At 41.2% G+C, this 18,099-nt stretch overlaps 1 protein-coding gene across 4 annotated transcripts in view; it reads right to left on the bottom strand.

Annotated features, from left to right (window-relative positions):
• LOC5519420 overlaps positions 1 to 18,099 on the bottom strand; it is a 28,977-nt gene that overhangs the window by 9,885 nt on the left and 993 nt on the right. For 2 of the 4 annotated variants that reach the window (XM_048720932.1, XM_032364323.2), the window contains exons 2-9: positions 11,634 to 11,717; positions 3,991 to 4,130; positions 3,406 to 3,615; positions 2,671 to 2,794; positions 1,980 to 2,155; positions 1,280 to 1,492; positions 673 to 780; positions 213 to 350 (exon numbers count right to left, since the gene is read on the bottom strand). In XM_048720932.1, coding sequence (XP_048576889.1) covers positions 213 to 350; positions 673 to 780; positions 1,280 to 1,492; positions 1,980 to 2,155; positions 2,671 to 2,794; positions 3,406 to 3,615; positions 3,991 to 4,130; positions 11,634 to 11,717 — 1,193 coding nt within the window. Of the gene's footprint in view, positions 1 to 212; positions 351 to 672; positions 781 to 1,279; positions 1,493 to 1,979; positions 2,156 to 2,670; positions 2,795 to 3,405; positions 3,616 to 3,990; positions 4,131 to 5,285; positions 5,381 to 8,178; positions 8,466 to 11,633; positions 11,718 to 18,099 lie in introns of those variants that run through there. The other 2 variants (XM_032364324.2, XM_032364325.2) reach the window with 2 other exon arrangements.

Raw genomic sequence — 18,099 nt, 5'->3', positions numbered from 1 at the left:
GACACGTCCCCCTGGTTTTTTTTTCAATGATTATAAAGAAATGACCAGTAGGGGCGTGGCTGTGCACTCCAGTTTTTTTAAATGTCCCTTGTAGCGTGTCCCCAAAGTTTGTTACGGCCCTTTTGGGATTGTAGATAAGCAGAAGGGTGCTTTTTTCTGTTGCCTGTATGGCTGTATGGCCGCTAAGGACGACAGAAGAGCGACTGACTCACATGTTGTCGTCCTCTCGTTCTTGTCTTGACAGATCTTGCAGCTTTTAGGGCATTCCGTTGGCATGAAGTCCTTCCGGATTTCACAGAAACCCTGTTTCGCCCAGAGCTTGCAAGAGTACAGTTTGTCTCTACAGATTGCTGCCGCACAAGTGTAAAAAAAAAAAAAAAGGAAGTTCATTAAAAAAAGGGATTAACGCATGGTAAGCGTTGGGTTTCATAATTAATAATTCCAAATATGGAATGAAAAGGTCCTAATAAGGCAGTCCTTTCCAAATATGGAATGAAAAGGTCCTAATACGGCAGTCCCTTTCAAATATGGAATGAAAATATCCTAATAAGGCAGTCCCTTCCAAATATGGAATGAAAATATCCTAATAAGGCAGTCCCTTCCAAATCTGGCATGGAATGTCCTAATAAGGCAGCTCTTTCAAATATAGCATTCGGGGACTGGGAGAGATACCTCGAGTCACTCGTTTGGCCCGTGCAGAATCTTGTAGAGCTCGTTTGTGTCTGTGCCGCACTTCGATTGGCTCATCTTGGTCAGAGTGAGACGTTGGTGGACCGACACCTGAAGAAACAAGTTATCGAATATCAGCATTGACCATTGACTGTGGTAATTCGCCCTTCTTGCCCAGTCCTAAGAATCAGGCTACGGGTCAGCAGATAAGTTGATTCAATAACATTCTGATCTCAATTCTGAAGGCATTTGGTAAGAGGGGGTTGATGGTTAGTTTATTTCAGTCCGAAGAGGGAAAATCATGCTAACACATCGATCAATGGCAGTCTTTTTTTCTAAATGGTCTAAGAGAGCCTGGGGCGTGCGCGCGGGAAAGCTGTGATGTTCCAAAAACGCTAGGGCCTGGGCCTGTTTCAAAATGGCGGCCATCAAAATCGTAGTAAACACGAATTCCTGCAAGTTTCGTGGAAATTCTCGACTTACACAATTCTAGGGCGAAAAAAAAGGATTAATTGAAGCGGACTTCCAAAATGGTATGTAATTTCGTGATATCGCATTGAAAGAGCGAACTAGAAAAAAGACTATTGATATGTTTTCTTTGTGTACTCACTAGAACACTTGTACATAAGGTTGACCTTGAGAACGTCCCGATCCGTCAGTTTGGTGTAGGGCGTGGCCTTGACGGGGATCAGGGGGAGTAAGGTGCGCTTGTTGTTTCTCGAGAATGCATCGAAGGGATAATGCATGATACTGGAGAAGTCATAGTGAACGCGCATGGTGTCAACAGCCTCCCAACTCAACTTCAGGAACGCATTCTCCCATCCTAGATGACCAATAATTATTTGTTGTAATTAACGACTATAGATAATGCAAGTGCGGGCAACACTGAAGAATTCGGTCATTCGGCTGAGCGTGCAGCTTCACTCAGAATTTTGTGAGCATTTACTCGCGTGAAACGCCTGTAGTCTGTTTAATGTAATGGCTTTTTTAACAATACAGAAATATTAAGGGCAAGTTTGGGGCACATTGGGGACAATTGCACGCGAGGAAATCTCGAAGTGACCAGCAAAAACAGAGTTTTATACTCTACTTATCAAATTCAATATTGAAAATATCGAAGTAGCTTACTTATCAGCCGATGGCAACAGACGTAATCTCACATTTGGTGTTTTGTTAGGATGACAAAATGGCGGCAGATACAGCAACTTACAAGTGCGACGTAAACCCCACTTTCTCTACTCTTACCGCCACGGTTTTCCTTACAAACAATGCCAAATTACTCACATATATTTGTCCCTACTTGTTGGTACCTTTAGCGATGTTATGCCACAGCACCCGTACATATTCGTCCCTGTCCGGCCTGCTTTGCTCGTGCCAGAAGCCAATCACGTGACCCAACTCATGCAGCATCACGTGATGGTACTCGCACCCATTCCCCACAGACATGATGCGCTTGCCCTTTGCTCGACCGACCGTGCTGTAACAACTAAAATGAGTATTGAAAATTCAGTAAGATGTGTTAAGCGTTATGTGGGGCCTCTATGTAATGGGCACTCCTATGCGCCCCCCGACCCATTGTGCCTTCTGGGTTAGTCTGGAATAAATAAGTAATTTTTTTTATTAGATTTGATGTGTATTGTAGGTCTTTCATTTCTGTAGGAGATTTTCTTATTAGAATTTGATAGACGTAGAAATTTAGAGGGTGGTTTACGCTTCAATAAGAAAAAATGCCTTGAAACATGAATTTCGAATCCGCTTGTTCATAAAATTACAAAACAACTTTATAAGATGTGTTGGGAAAAGTCTTACTAAGAGATATTAGCAGATTTTTAAATTTAGTATAATCGGTTTGTCTCCTTTCAGATTAAATGAGCTGTAGCAAACATGTTCGATAGTACAGCCAATACACCCTCCCCCAACAAAAACCTCTGGGCGGACAAGTATCACTTGATAGTACTTGATAGTTGAAGAGAATAAAACGGTAAAAGTATTTGGTCTTACTGAGTACCCCTGAAGATGGTGAGGTAGTCATCTTCCCCCTCCCGCTCAACAAACCGCACACAGGTCTTTGATTCCCACTCTTTCATGGCTCCTCGTACGACCTCTAACAGTCCCGGCATATTCTCTAAAAAATAAGCACACAGGTATACCACACATCTAGGGTAGGGCACAAATACACAGGTATATCACACAGCAGGGTCAAGGCACAGACATAAGGGTATACCACACATCCAGTACAAACACAGGCATCCCAAGCTCATTATAAGTAATTTAACAGTTAAAATTCAAAATATTTAAAATTACGTATTTATGATTTCACAGGGTTACTAAGTTTTCTCCTTCACTATATAAATTATTGACCTAGAAGTTGAGTCCGTTGGCCGTTGAAGTGTTTGGCCCTCGAACTCCAGTAACCCTGTGAAATCCCTGCCGAATGGCTTCAAACGCGGTCGAGTAATAAACAACACAACAAGTGAGTCATTGCGAGTCATTTTATTCATAGATACACAATTTTGCTGCCTGTGGCACAAACACACAGGTATACCTTACGTACAGGTCAACGCACAAACACACAGGTATACTACACTTACAAATGTATACCACGCATCCTGGACAAGGTACAAATACACAGGTATACCACACATCCAGGTCAGAGCACAAACACACAGGATATCACACAACCGCGCAATACCACAAACTAGTAAAAAAAACTGAAGAAAACTTTCATTAACTCACTCAAACTACAATCGATGACGTAGGGTATGACGCCATCGTACCAGATGCGCTTCTCATCTCGACTCGCCATGTATGCGCGATGGGGAAAGGTGGTTTTCTCGTTGTCTTTTGTCGGTAAGTCCAGCAGACTCTCTTGGTCTTGTGATAGCATGATATCGCCCTGGTACAGCCATGACGATGGGCTGGTGTGAGGGCTGGCGTGTGGGTCCTCTACGAGACGGAAAGAAAGTTTTAGATGTAGAGATGAGGAAAGTCTTAAAGACTTAGATATGAAGAATGTTACACGTAGACATGAAGAAAGTCTTACAGACGTAGACATGAATATAGTCTTTCAGACGTAGACATGAAGAACGGCTTAAAGACGCAGACATGAAGAAAGTCTTACAGACGTAGACATGAAAAAAATCTTACAGACGTAGAAATAAAGATAGTCTTTATCTGTCTAAATTTTAGGTTCCGTTTCAAGGCCGACCCCAACAGCGGTTACATTTGTGAAAGTTGCACTCATGTTTGACTGCATTCGATTTTCAACACTTTTCAACAGAACGTCTGAAATATATTCACACCCTTTCCTTCAAATCTTACCTTCCATTTCCACAGTCAAAAAGAGCCCATCAGGCCTTGCGGTCGCAAAAAGCACGAGAGTGCAAAAGACCGTAGATATGGCTAGCTGCTGACACATCACGCGGCGGCGTGCGGGCTCTTGTGTCAGTACTCGAGCCAATCTGTGAAAAGAATTGTAAATTGGATTGCGTTACTCCATCTATGCAATGTTTATTATGTTACACAACGCGCTCAGTGTATTGCCTGGGGCGATGATACAGAAGCGTTAGTTGCTTTCTGCAAGTTTCTTGCTTGCGCGCGTCGCTATACAATCATACGGAAGCTCCACTCTCTCGATGTGGGAGGCGACAAAATACCCCCGAAGACTAAAACGATCGTCAATTTCCTTCGAACGCACTCTGACGAAGCCACTTAAACTTTTCTAAGTCTCAAAACTGTGTGCAAAAGATATCAATGAATTAAAAGCATAGCTATTAAAAAATACATTGGGCAAAACGGAATATTAGTCTAATGGTAAATCGCGCAGTTAAAACAACAGGTCAGGAAATATCAAAGGAACATTAATTATAATGACAAGACATAGCTACCTTGAACAACAAACGAGATGCCACAAGGGTATGCAATGACCGGAAGCTAGACACACGGAGTTTACAAAGTTTAGAAAACTTCTTCCTTTCCCTCTCCCCGGGCTGCTAATGACTTACTGATCCCTTTATATGGTATCAATCCATAATAATTTAACTCTTGAAATGAGGTTCATTTGTTTAAGTGTTGTAGTTTATTGCATGTCTAGACATAATGCGCAAAAATCAGCGAAGCAATAAAAGAGACCCTGGAACATTCTGGATACAAAACAGAGAAGTTCACTGGAGGGGTTTCTAGCAACTACGTCCAATAAAGTTTTCTTTAGATAGCAATGCAGCAACAAAGCTATTTAATTTTTTTTTTATAAAAGGGTTATAAACAAAATGTGGGATAACTTTACCAAATGGGGCGGACAATGGAAACATCTGATAGGTTGATACAATGTTTGAAGCGATTATCTAAGACACACTAAGATGATAACAGTTATCGATTATTCTAAATCTCACCGGGAAAGATGCAAAGGTAATTTTGTTTTTAAGGATATAATTCAGAATTGATAACAATATAGCTTAATACACCTTGTTATTAATTCAAGTTAGGTATGATATTTTTCTTATATATATTAAAAATTACTCAATTGCCTGAATAGCTCAAATATTACTGAAACAGTAGACAGCCTGTATAATTTAAATACGTGCAGAGGTAATTTAAAGAGGTGCATTTCGACTAACCTTAAGCTTTAACAGGACCAGAGCCGCGTTGAAAATAAGTAAATAACAGAGAAAATAACAGAGAGAGCAGAAATAAACTGCTCTGAGCCAAGACGTAGGGAAGGAAAGCGGTTACCCACAATTCCCACCGGTTGGTCTGAGTTCAAGTGCTCTTGCCGGTACCAAAAAAAAGCCTAATTCCACGAAGTGCTGCACCGTGTTACCCAGGGCCGCATAAATAATCTCATGTATCGCAAGTTAATACCTATGAATGGGATTGGGGGTAGTTTTTCGGCTTCTCTTTTTTTTGTAGACCCCCCGAGAGCGATGATATTCTTTATTTTAGTGATGACATTTCGTATTGAGCGTTTGGATATTGTTCCGGGAGTGTACCTGTGACTAGCCCCACGGCAACAGCTAAGAACACTGCATCGAGCAATTAACAGTATCTGCATCAGTGCTATTTTCGCATCGGAATAATTTGACATATATTTTGACATTTCATTTGCTTTTAATGTAATTATTTTTCCCTGTCCGACAATCCAAAGTTTTCGGTCTCTGCCGGTTCACCTACGATACTAGTGTTTTTACAAGGTACTTGGGGTGGGAAGGGGCAAGGGTGTATGTAGATCCTTTAGAAATGATTACTTCTTCATCATGGATAGCATATGGAAATATAGCTGTACTTGCAATTTAAGATTGATCTTGATTTAAGATTGACTTTATTTAAGGTGACAGTTTTTGTTTTGCAGCAGATTTTTAAGAGGTCAGCTATGTAGAATGATGGACCACTCTTTAAAGGATCGCAAATAAAAGCTTGGTATTCACTGGAAAGAGAAACAGAAGGATGTTAAGCTTGCTAAAAAGGAAGTGAACTATAACACCGCAAAAATCCATTGTATGTAGTTTACCGCTATGGTAGCTATGATAAAGTATGCCAGAGGCATCGAAGTCATCAATGCGTTGAGCATCAATCACGACACTTGTCTTCTCGCGTCACATCGAATGAGTGATGGACAACTCTCTGCACTTTGATATCCCTAAAAGCCCCTAAAATGTTTTTTTTAAATTCTCATTAAACTCGCATGGCCTATTGCTCAGCGTTGCGGAAAAAAGTTATATCATTACAAAAGTCACAACATTACATAGTAATGTTTGATGAGCTATGATGTAGCGTGCTGTTGGACAATTGACGAACAGAGCATGTCTGCTCTAAATAATCTAATCTAAATAATATCTGCTCTAAGGTGTTTTGCCAATACAGTGCAACATGCAGTCAATAGGACCAAAAATAGTGTATTGTCATAACGAGAAAATGTCTCATGTTTTTTATCATCGATGGGAGAAAAAATAAATCTGAACTTTCGCTAACGAGAGTATCTCTAGATTTCACTGTATTTCCCTATTACCATGCAGGAGTACGCTAATGCCATTTACAAGTGGCTTTTGTTCAATGCCGATTGTTGATGGCGGTTTACCAGAATGAAGGATGTGGTGAAGATTTAAAATGACATCAAAGGAAGTGTGGATTGTGATAATAATTGGGAGAAAAGAAGTAGGGGGTATTAAAGTGGTGGTGGGATTAAAATCATGGAACGATAAACAAGAGTGGGATGACGTATAAAATATGGTGGTTTTCATTTGTGTCGATGGTGCTGAAAAATAATAGTGGTTAATGTTAGCGGTGTTGGTAGTGATTGTATTATATCTTACAGGGATCGAATAACAAATGTGGTATTCTACAAATAAATGCCATTGTTCTAAAAATAAAAGAGTGAAACATGCTGGAAATGATGGTAATGACAAAGACATATTTGACAGCAATATACATATAAAATCAGCTATAAAGCGTAGCATAGTATGTAACAAATATGCGGTTTCATATCCATAGTTCACAAATTACTTTGAGGACGATAAAGAAAATTGCCAATCCTACATACTGTATCCGGGCAAGGCCGCAACGCATTCCGCAATAGCAAAGATCACGTGACATTGCGCCGCAGCTCGCTGCAAGGAGGATTGGACGAACGGCGGGAATTTTGTCGCGAGAAAGAAAATCTCAACGGGGTACAATGAATAGTAACGTTTTTGCGTGACATTTTCAGACGGAATTCTGTGCATCTTTTTCTATCGCGATATGCTTGCAGACATTCCCGAGACATTAGGATTTTATAAGAACTGTCCGGAATAGTTTGCCATGGGCAAAGTAGAAAGTAATGTGTATATTTATCGGTTATTTCGAATCAGGTCTGTGAATGTCTGAGTCGTTAGAGGGAATTTACAAGATATAGAAACCTCAGTTTTAAAGATAGCCCGCAGTGAGTGTGAGGAAAGCAGAAAGCTTCTCCTGTGTTAGTAATGCGCTGGGTGAAACGTTTACGTTTTTCGCGCAAGTTTCTCCACTAAATTTTAGCTTATTATAAATCATGAGAAAGAATTACATTGATTGTCATATGGGAATAAATGCACGGTAAATCAGATTAAAGGACATCGGAAAATAGTTGAATGTGTGATTGTTGCAAGTTTGTAATATCTATAAATGATTATGATCGTTTATTATTTTAACGCTTTTGACCTGACTCCCCTATTTAATTCTTTGGGTTCGAGTAGCAACCTCTTCACATAACATCATGCCACGAAGCTCGCCTCGAGGATAATTAGAATCTAGGATAACTAGATTCTCTCGTGTAGCCCGCAAAGAGCTATGGCACTAAGAGCATAACGCGATCAACCACGGCGTAACCTTGTACACTAATAAGCTTCATTAGCTGTCGAGAAGATATTCTAAAGTGATTCTCGCCTGAAGACTGCTAAAACGATGATAACTATTACCATGTGAACACTAGGAAGAATGCTTTGAAGAAAATCTTTATTCGTAGAAGAAAGAATTTCTTCGCGTGCAGGAGCAACGTACCTTGCGAGATACAACCAACTCGACGAACACACTCAACGACGACTTAGCGTAAATCCCTTCATGCTCAAATCAACAGTCCGCGTTTTCTGGCTGCAGAGTAGCCGGCTAATTAGGAGCCCATATAAAGAAGCTCTTCTATTCCAACCGACCTTATGACCTCAAATTAATATACACTGAGGTTGCGTTTCATACAGAAGTCTCAAAAGACTTGAGGGTTTCCAAAGCCAAGCATTATTAATTCAAAACAAATAAAAAACGTTATTCTGTATATGACATTGAGTTCGGTTTTTCAGTGCTCGCTTCGAATTGGTACTTGCTCTAATGATGTTTTGTTTTTATGTTATAGCTTCTGTCATCAGAAGCTTTTATTTTACAATCGCTGACCGAGATCTTCATACCGGAATTCCTCCTGATAAATGAACCGTTTCAGGTTGCGTTTTGCGGTTCTGCCCGTTGGCGCATGAGGATGGACGAAGAAAAAAATGTCACGAAATAGGACTAATGTTGCACGAAAGCCTACGAAGAGTGCTTCCATGTGGTATACATGCACTTTTTTATACTTTTTATCTCCTGGAAGTCTTCCGATAGTCTTCCGATAGAGGACCTAAAATGGGACCTTGAATGGGACCTTGGGGAATTCCTGTTGGTGATGTCATAGTTATTGTTGTCCCGGAATAAAAGATATATGCTCTGTCATACAAAGTCATTTCTTTATTCTCGTTTTTATAGGACGTATAGGACCACCTGACTTTGTCTGGCATCCACTCTGATATAACATATTTTGTTAAGGATGATGATTCAAGACTCATTATATCTGATTATTTTTACTTATTTAGATCTATCTATGCCTATACTAATGGTCTATAACGATCAACCTTGTCTGGTATCTAGTGGTATATCGCAAAAAGCGGAACACACGAATGATAATCGCGTAATCGTTCGTTCCGTTATGCTCATCAGGGCGGGTTATCTCATCTCAGACGAGGCGAGATGTTGAGTCTTTCTTTATATGGTCGATAATGGTCGCACGCAATCTGATCAATGCTCCTCTTGATAAGAGTGTTCGTGCCCGGGGAGGGAATTGCAATCGTTATCCCCTTAATTAAGATTAAGGCCAACAACATTCTACAATCTTGCCATTCAAACACATTTGGGGTTTCTAATGGCCTGCATCAGCAAAATAATTTGGGACATTGTTAAAGGGACAGTTTAATCTTTCTCCACGATTTTATTCAAACAGGCCGCCACTAGAATGGAGAAAGAGCAAGGCTGAGTAATTTCAGTTGAATATTTATGGTTATCTTGGTAGACCATTTAAACATCAAGCGAAAAAAAGCTTTGACCTTAGGCCTACAGCAATATACACTTTCGCGCGCGCGAATTCTGTGCAAATGAAGAATTGCTCCACTGAATTTTGCTAGAGAATAGCGCGCAAACCTTAAACGAGGGGTCGTCCACACTGACACGGATTCAAAAGTATCCGGATTCGTTTCACCGAAAACGCATCACTTGATTCGCGTCCACACTATCGTTTTCGCAGCGTGTTCGCCTGGATACAGCCGTCCACACACTAACACGGATTCAGACGTTTGAAAACGCTGAAAGGTACGGGGTAAAGTCATTTTTATGATATGCGCATGCTCAAAGCGGTGCGCGCCTGCGATATGGCGCCATCGCTTTCATTTTGATACGGATTCGACCGTCCACACTACGGACCAAAGTATACGGATTCATTTTGATTTACTTTCGACGGCGTTTTCAAAAGTATCCGGATTCGCTGGAGCCCGCGTGTTAGTGTAGACGGAAGGCCTAAACGTATCAAAAATTATACGGACCCAAACGAATCCGTGTTAATGTGGACGGCCCCTGAAAAGTCGAGCACTTGAAAAAATTGCGAGTGAATGCAAGCATCGCGCTTATTGCTGGAGGACCAATCGAAGGCCATACTTGACTTTGACCTATTGTAATCAAACATAGACTAATTAATATACCTTGGGTGACGCAGTTAATAATATCAGCCTGTTCATAAGTCTTAAGTATTCTAGTGCTTGCTCTTTCCTCACCTTTATTCTCTCTTTACACGCTGATCACATTTTAAAGAAGTACACACGGATAAGAATGAGTACAGGAGTCCCCGCATCATGTCCCCCCTCCCCCTTTCTATTTCCCTCTTATTATCCATTCATATAAAATCGTAAATCTCTATTTCCCATTACGGCTCTGCATAAGAATATTCTATAATAGTATAGAGGTAAGATAAAATGTCCTTAATATAGTGCTTCTGACAAATATAAAAACACTGGCTGTCATCGTCGCTGCGTGACTAGTGCTCATCTTTCCAACGTTTAATCGTCTAATAGGATTTAACTTGTAAAAATATCTATCGAGTCTCGAATATTAAGCGTCTGATTCAAGCCATATGTAAATATGTAAAAAAACATGATGCTGTTAAAACTTGAAAAGGACATCACACTTTATTTTTCTTTCTCTAGGTTATCGCTTGATTCAAACGGCAAAAGAAAACGATTAAACTTTTGTGGTTAGCGGTGGCACCCAATATCAGGTTGAACTCGAACCAGATGGTGTTCGGTAAAAGGGATACAACCAGTGAATTCGATCAGCACTCAAATCAACGATAAGCTTCCTGTGAGAGGCGGCGCTAATGAATCTTGAGAGCAGCAAGCTCGAGAACACTTAGAAGAAAAAACATTATCATGCATTTATTGTTCCCTCATCTCTACACGTTTTAAATCGTAGTTAATTTTACCGCTTAGAATAAAGCATGGACTTCCTGCTGCAATCTCGAGTGGGGTGGGAATTGGGACGTAAAGCCTGCGTTAAATGTCAATCAAGGGGACACAAAACAATCGATTTCATCAAGGTGCCAACATTGGATCTGATCTCAGATGGAATGGGGGTTTGGGGGACCTTTCCAAATATCCGGGGAGGGGGATAGGAGGGAGCTGTCTAGAGCCACATATCTAAAGGGGGGGGAGGGGAGGCTTATCATATAACCGGTGCGGAGATAACGTTCGCAATCAGCAATTCATTGGAGATAATGGATATAGGAAAGATTGCCTTTTGTCAACTGAGTTCCGTTAATTAAAAAACGGAAGGGGGATTTGATTCTCTTTAGATGATCGCATTCTAAAGCGCTTGTTACAATTTTATCAAAATTCAGGGGGGTACCAAGTAAACCTCTTACGATGGTATTTAGAATTCATAGCTTATAAGAATATCAGAAGTATTATGAGCATGATGTATTGATGACGTCACAATTAATTGAAATTTCATATGTATCATAATTATGACGTATTAATGACGAAAAAACTTATACTAATAGAAGTATCATGAGCATGACGTATTAATGACATCATAATCTATTAGAATATCAGAAGTACAATTAGCATGACGTATATGTGACGTCACAATTATAGAATTTTGTGCTCACATACCTAGTCCCCAGCTCTTGATCAAGACCGCAGATTAAAGTTCTGTACTTGGTGGCGTACGGATTTCCTTGCTTCTCAGAAATAGATCTAAAAGGAATAAAGGAAAGGTTTCAAACAGGCGAATGCACCCCCCACAACGGCCGAAGGTCCACTTTCGATCCCACATGGATCTGAGCTGTGGTTTAAAGCACTTCGTTCGAGTCGAAGTCGCCCTGCAGTTTTCTTTTGCCGATGAAGTTTAACTGAGGCAAACCGGCTATGCCATGCTGACGAGTCCTAATAAGGACGAAACAGCTGTCCATGGTTGCCGAACTGCAAGCGTCCCGTCTTGGCCCGACTGGTGCCAATGTTTGTATGCTAGTGTGCTTCTAAAGTTCACATTTATGTATACATACTCGCAAGGATAGTTTGGCTATCCGACGGAGTTTTAGACTAGCAAAGGTCGCATGCGTGATCCGCACAATTGGCATCACGCTAGCCCGGTCGCAGCTCTAGATCCCACATGGATCTGAGCTGTGGTTTAAAGCACTTCGTTCGAGTCGAAGTCGCCCTGCAGTTTTTTTTGCCGATGGAGTTTAACTGAGGCAAACCGGCTATGCCATGCTGACGAGTCCTAATAAGGACGAAACAGCTGTCCATGGTTGCCGAACTGCACGGATAATAGACTGTGCTAGCGTCCCGTCTTGGCCCGACTGGTGCCAATGTTTGTATGCTAGTGTGCTTCTAAAGTTCACATTTATGTATACATACTCGCAAGGATAGTTCGGCTATCCGACGGAGTTTTAGACTAGCAAAGGTCGCATGCGTGATCCGCACAATTGGCATCACGCTAGCCCGGTCGCAGCTCTAGATCCCACATGGATCTGAGCTGTGGTTTAAAGCACTTCGTTCGAGTCGAAGTCGCCCTGCAGTTTTTTTTTTGCCGATGAAGTTTAACTGAGGCAAACCGGCTATGCCATGCTGACGAGTCCTAATAAGGACGAAACAGCTGTCCATGGTTGCCGAACTGCACGGGTAATAGACTGTGCTAGCGTCCCGTCTTGGCCCGACTGGTGCCAATGTGTGTATGCTAGTGTGCTTCTAAAGTTCGATTCTCAATAGACGTGCTATTTGTAGACAAAACTATAAAGCATAAGCTAGATCACTCTGGTATGTAGCCAAATCTGGCAATAAACGTCCGACTTTAGAAGCACACTTGCATACACACTGGTGCCAATGTGTGTATGCTAGTGTGCTTCAAAAGTTCACAAATAAACGTCCAGTGGAGATAAAAAATCCCTTATTGTTTTTTTCGGGGGTGGTCAGATTTTTATCTGGGAACTCACCCCTACCCCCCGGGAAAATTAGGTCCATTTTTTCGGATTTTTTCGCACCCTCCCCCACCCCCCCAAGAAAAATCCTGGGTACTGGCCTGTCAAAGAATAAAAATTAAGGTCAACTCTGTTAAGCGGGCGTGGGTACCATATACACGGTTGGTGGTCAGATTTTTATCTGGGAACTCACCCCTCCCCCCGGGAAAATTAGGTCCATTTTTTTCGGATTTTTTCGCACTCTCCCCCCCCCCCCCCGCCCCAAGAAAAATCCTGGGTACTGGCCTGTCAAAGAATATAAATTAAGGTCAACTCTGTTAAGCGGGCGTGGGTACCATATACACGGTTGGTGGTCAGATTTTTATCTGGGAACTCACCCCTCCCCCCCGGGAAAATTAGGTCCATTTTTTCGGATTTTTTCCAACCCCCCCCCTCCCCCCCCAAGAAAAATCCTGGGTACTGGCCTGTCAAAGAATATAAATTAAGGTCAACTCTGTTAAGCGGGCGTGGGTACCATATACACGGTTGGTGGTCAGATTTTTATCTGGGAACTCACCCCTCCCCCCGGGAAAGTTAGGTCCATTTTTTCGGATTTCTTCCAACCCCCCCCCCCTCCCCCCCCAAGAAAAATTCTGGGTTCTGGCCTGTCAAAGAATATAAATTAAGGTCAACTCTGTTAAGCGGGCGTGGGTACCATATACACGGTTGGTGGTCAGATTTTTATCTGGGAACTCCCCCCTCCCCCCCGGGAAAATTAGGTCCATTTTTTCGGATTTTTTCGCACCCTCCCCCCCCCCCCCCCCCAAGAAAAAACCTGGGTACTGGCCTGTCAAAGAATATAAATAAAGGTCAACTCTGTTAAGCGGGCGTGGGTACCATATACACGGTTGGTGGTCAGATTTTTATCTGGGAACTCACCTCTCCCCCCGGGAAAATTAGGTCCATTGTTTCGGATTTTTTCGCACCCCCCCTCCCCCCAAAGAAAAATCCTGGGTACTGGCCTGTCAAAGAATATAAATTAAGGTCAACTCTGTTAAGCGGGCGTGGGTACCATATACACGGTTGCCTGAAGCTCAACCAGTAGTTCAATTTTGCCAGATTTTCCTCAACGGTTCGATAGTCTATAAACATCATACGCTTACTTTGATGCATGCGTGTTACTGTTTGCGAATAGTCTTTTTTACTCATTTTGACCATTTTTGAGTTTAATAAGGAAACCTCTATTGAGCCATCAACCTTTATCAAGCGGTTATTTGGCCTAGTCCCAAGGGTTATCACTCTGAGATAAACATCATCTCAAGTGCCATATTTTGCTTATATATTTTTTTACAGTTTCCTTTGGGGAAAGGCAACTCCATTCATAGAATCAGTAGAAAGAGTTGTAACTAAAAGGGGAGGAGTAACTGAAATGGAATGGAATGAAGTGAAACGGAATGGGATATCTGTTAGACGGGATTAACATTGCGATTGCGACTAGCATTTTCATAAATGGCGGCCAAATATCTAACTCTGGGTTATCTGGCCCAAAAAAACCCTTAAAGACTACAGGTAGGCTAGCAATAGACAAGTGAACAGGCAGAGTTTGGTTCCATATACTTGTAAAAGGGTCTCTATATATCTTTAGTATAAATCCACTCACATACTATCACAAATCTCACAATTTGATTGGCCCCCGTACTCACTATCTATTGAGCCATAGATAGTGAGTAGCAAAAAAGCGGCGACAAAAGCGGTTGATTTATTACTGAGAATTATTAAATTCGTTAATTACTTGAGGGTAGTATATGGGTGGGTTTATACTAAAACAATTAGACAACTCGTTTTCGCTTTTATGAGTCAAAAAGCCAACTCGCCGATTTGATTATCTATTATGACTCAAAGAAAACTAGAACTCGTAGTCTAATTGTTAAATATACTTATAAAACGGTCTCTATGTTGTAATGTTGTGAGTTTTCTTCCCTTTTTCCAAAAAGGGACGCAAGAGTATACGGGGAGACGAATAAATAGGGTGAAGGGGTTAAGAACTCCCCCGAGACGTATTAACCTTTGTGCTGCGTTGAATTGGTTACATTCAAAGCGTTCCAAGATTCCCTGCGTACCAAGTTATACCACGTGCCCTTTTCCAATTACCTTTTAACCTTTAGGTATTCATTCTATTGGCTTCAAGAATTCCCTTTCGTCGGATGCACCTAATGCGTGTTTTAAAGCATGTCAAAGTGATGGCGCTGATTCTATGGTGTTTATTTACTTGTGACAGGGACATGAAAGAGAATTTTAAGGTCGCGGTAGAACAGCGTTGCGAAGTTTCGGACAAAATATACAAAAGATATTTTTTTTGTAAGTCGGAGAACGCAGTAGCAATGTTTGCTAAAATAGATTATAATGGCAATACAGCTAAGGTGATGATTGCGGTGATTATGTATACAATCCTCGAATATACAAAAATGCTCATAGTACTAACATTAGGTGACTTTATAGTGTGCGTGCTTGCTCGTCATCTTTCTATAAAGCAGGGTATATACGCTGTGCTTTACAAGGTAACAGCTAGGTGATTGTGAGTTGTATATGCGCGCTTGCTTTACGTGTATAAATCATGTTATTTGCGCAGTGACTATCATGCTAACGATGATAACATACGCGTTCTCGCTTTATGTACAAATCTATGGTATGAGCGTTGTGCTCGTCAAGTTAACCACTAGAATATGAAATAAATTGCGCATTTCTTGTTATAAAAGGCGTTTGCTTATGGGCGTTTGCTCGCTGCGCGTACACTAGATTCGCGTATACCAGATGTAATAAAATGACGGTTGCTCGTCATGAGAAAGCACTACATTTTATGCGCAATTCTCGCTTTGTGTACAAATAAGGTATGAGCGTTGTGCTTGCCAAGTTAACACTAGATGACTTAATAAAATGCGTATTTATTGTTATAAAATGCGCTTGCTTGTGGGCGTTTGCTCGCTGCGCGTACTCTAGATGCGCGTTTATATACTAGGTGGTGGTAAAATGACATTTGCTCGTTATGAGAAAACACTACGTTTTATGCGCAATTCTCGACAAATGTGTGCAGAACTTACCAAGATAATGACGCCGAAACGTATCCACAGTTTTCGTCTTAATACAAATTGGGTGTGCACAGCGCGTACAATATGCCAAGACTGGAGTATGAGGTAATGTGTCCTCATACTTTAGGTTTTAGATGGGGTGATTGTAGAGTGACTATTGTAGGTAGTGATCTCGCAGCGGATTTACTCGTTAGATACTCACTCTGTGTTTCGCGGCATATATTGACAATCATATACACTGTGTGATCTCACAGCGGAAGCGTTGTTTAAAGTGATTATCGTGTTTGTAACAGCGGATGACAACTCGTTATATACTCATTCTGTGGATGTGAGGCATGCTCATTAAATACACTGTGATCTCCGTAGCGTTTGCCTTGTGCGCAACACTATTCATTTTGCGGATTACTAATCGAACTAGGTGATCGATTCACACAGCATACTTGCCTACGTTAATCGATGCACCCAAGCGAGTTTTCCAATAAAGCAAGCTAAAGCAAGCGCCATTCTGTTCACACAAAGAACAAGTGTTTTTATCCAAACTTATCGTGCACGCACAGTACGATACAGGCATACCCTCTATGCAGTGTGTAGCTAGTTACGCGCGGTAAGGAAGAAAGCAAGTGATATCCAGTACATACTGGATAGTGGTGATCGTGCAGTTCTCACTTTATTCATACTAATTTTTATCCACAATATTCTCATCCAATTTCGTGCGCACACAAGTTCATCAAGTGCGATCGTCATAAGACTTTCTCTAAGTAAAAGGGGCGCAATGCAAACCCCACATTATAAAAGATGTTTCGATGACTTAAAAAAAATTATGCTTCGTATGTAAGACACAAGGTGGGGTAAATATACTCATTTCATGTGTGCAATTTACACACTGGGAGGCGAGAATCATACGCTCAGTTTAAGAACACCACGGGTTGACGTTTCTTCATTTACTCGTTTTAGGATGTACGCGGTCCTTGTCAAGTCCACCGTGGGTAATGTCGAAGTAATAAAAAAAAAAACACATTGTCTGCAGTGGTCTTTAGTACGCACTGGGTGATATAAAATGCGCGCAGCTCATTAACTACGCACTGGGTGATGTGTGGCGGTATGGTACTCGGAATAGTGTGCAAGTACACATTGTGTAATGATGAACACATAGGGAATTTAAGCATCTACGACGGCGACCGAAGGGAGAACGTGATCCCCCAAAAGTCTTTCATGCTTTGCACTCAATTTCAAACTAGTTTTAATCAAATTCACTCGTTTTTGTATTCCCCGAAAAAAACTTATAGAAAAGTCTGGAGTCGTATTTCTATTCTCTTTCACTGCGTTCAGCCGAGTAGAAAATATTTATTGTCTATACTATGAAATAAGAGAGACAACATGTAGGAGGATAGCCATCCAGCTGGTTTGGTTTTTTGAGTAATAACAGTATAGGTGGTCAATATACAATATAATATAAAAATATATAATCGATCATCTAAGGACACAACTAGTTCGGTGAGCTGGAAGGCTTCAAGTGAATAACGTGACGCCGAAAACTGCATTATAAGGACATACTAGAATCATGTGACCAAAAAAGCACAAAAGAAACAACAACAAACTCATTAGTACCGAAAATAAATTCATTTCTAATATAGCGAACAAGGATCTAGACTGTGAGTTTTCACGTTGTAGTTTGAAGGACAACAGCTGAAATGTATCAGACAGAATCCATTTCAAATCACATTTCATGTCTGGCTCTTTGAATTCTCAACTGTTTTTCTTAAATTCCCTAATATCTACGCACACGTTTAGTATAGGGAAAGTGTCAGTGCGTGGTAGGCGCGGTGTTCTTTGTTCACGCATTAAGTGATATGTGCTGTGTCATCATGTGCATATAAGGCGCGGTGTGCAACAAATGATTCGTACGAAGATATTTTAGCGATGCTCGCCGCTGGAGCCCGAGAGCAAGGGCTCATGCAATATCACGAAGACTTCCCGCGCGCGTAACCAGTTTGCTCAAGAACGCTTGTAAAAGTATCCCCGTACTAATAGACGAGATGTCGCTGTCTCTATTTAGATTGTGTCAACTTATAATTACCGCAATAAGATAAAATA

The sequence above is a fragment of the Nematostella vectensis genome, chromosome 13 (assembly GCF_932526225.1).
Source record: "Nematostella vectensis chromosome 13, jaNemVect1.1, whole genome shotgun sequence".
Taxonomy (NCBI): Eukaryota; Metazoa; Cnidaria; class Anthozoa; order Actiniaria; family Edwardsiidae; genus Nematostella; species Nematostella vectensis.
This window is presented reverse-complemented; position numbering and strand designations above follow the sequence as displayed.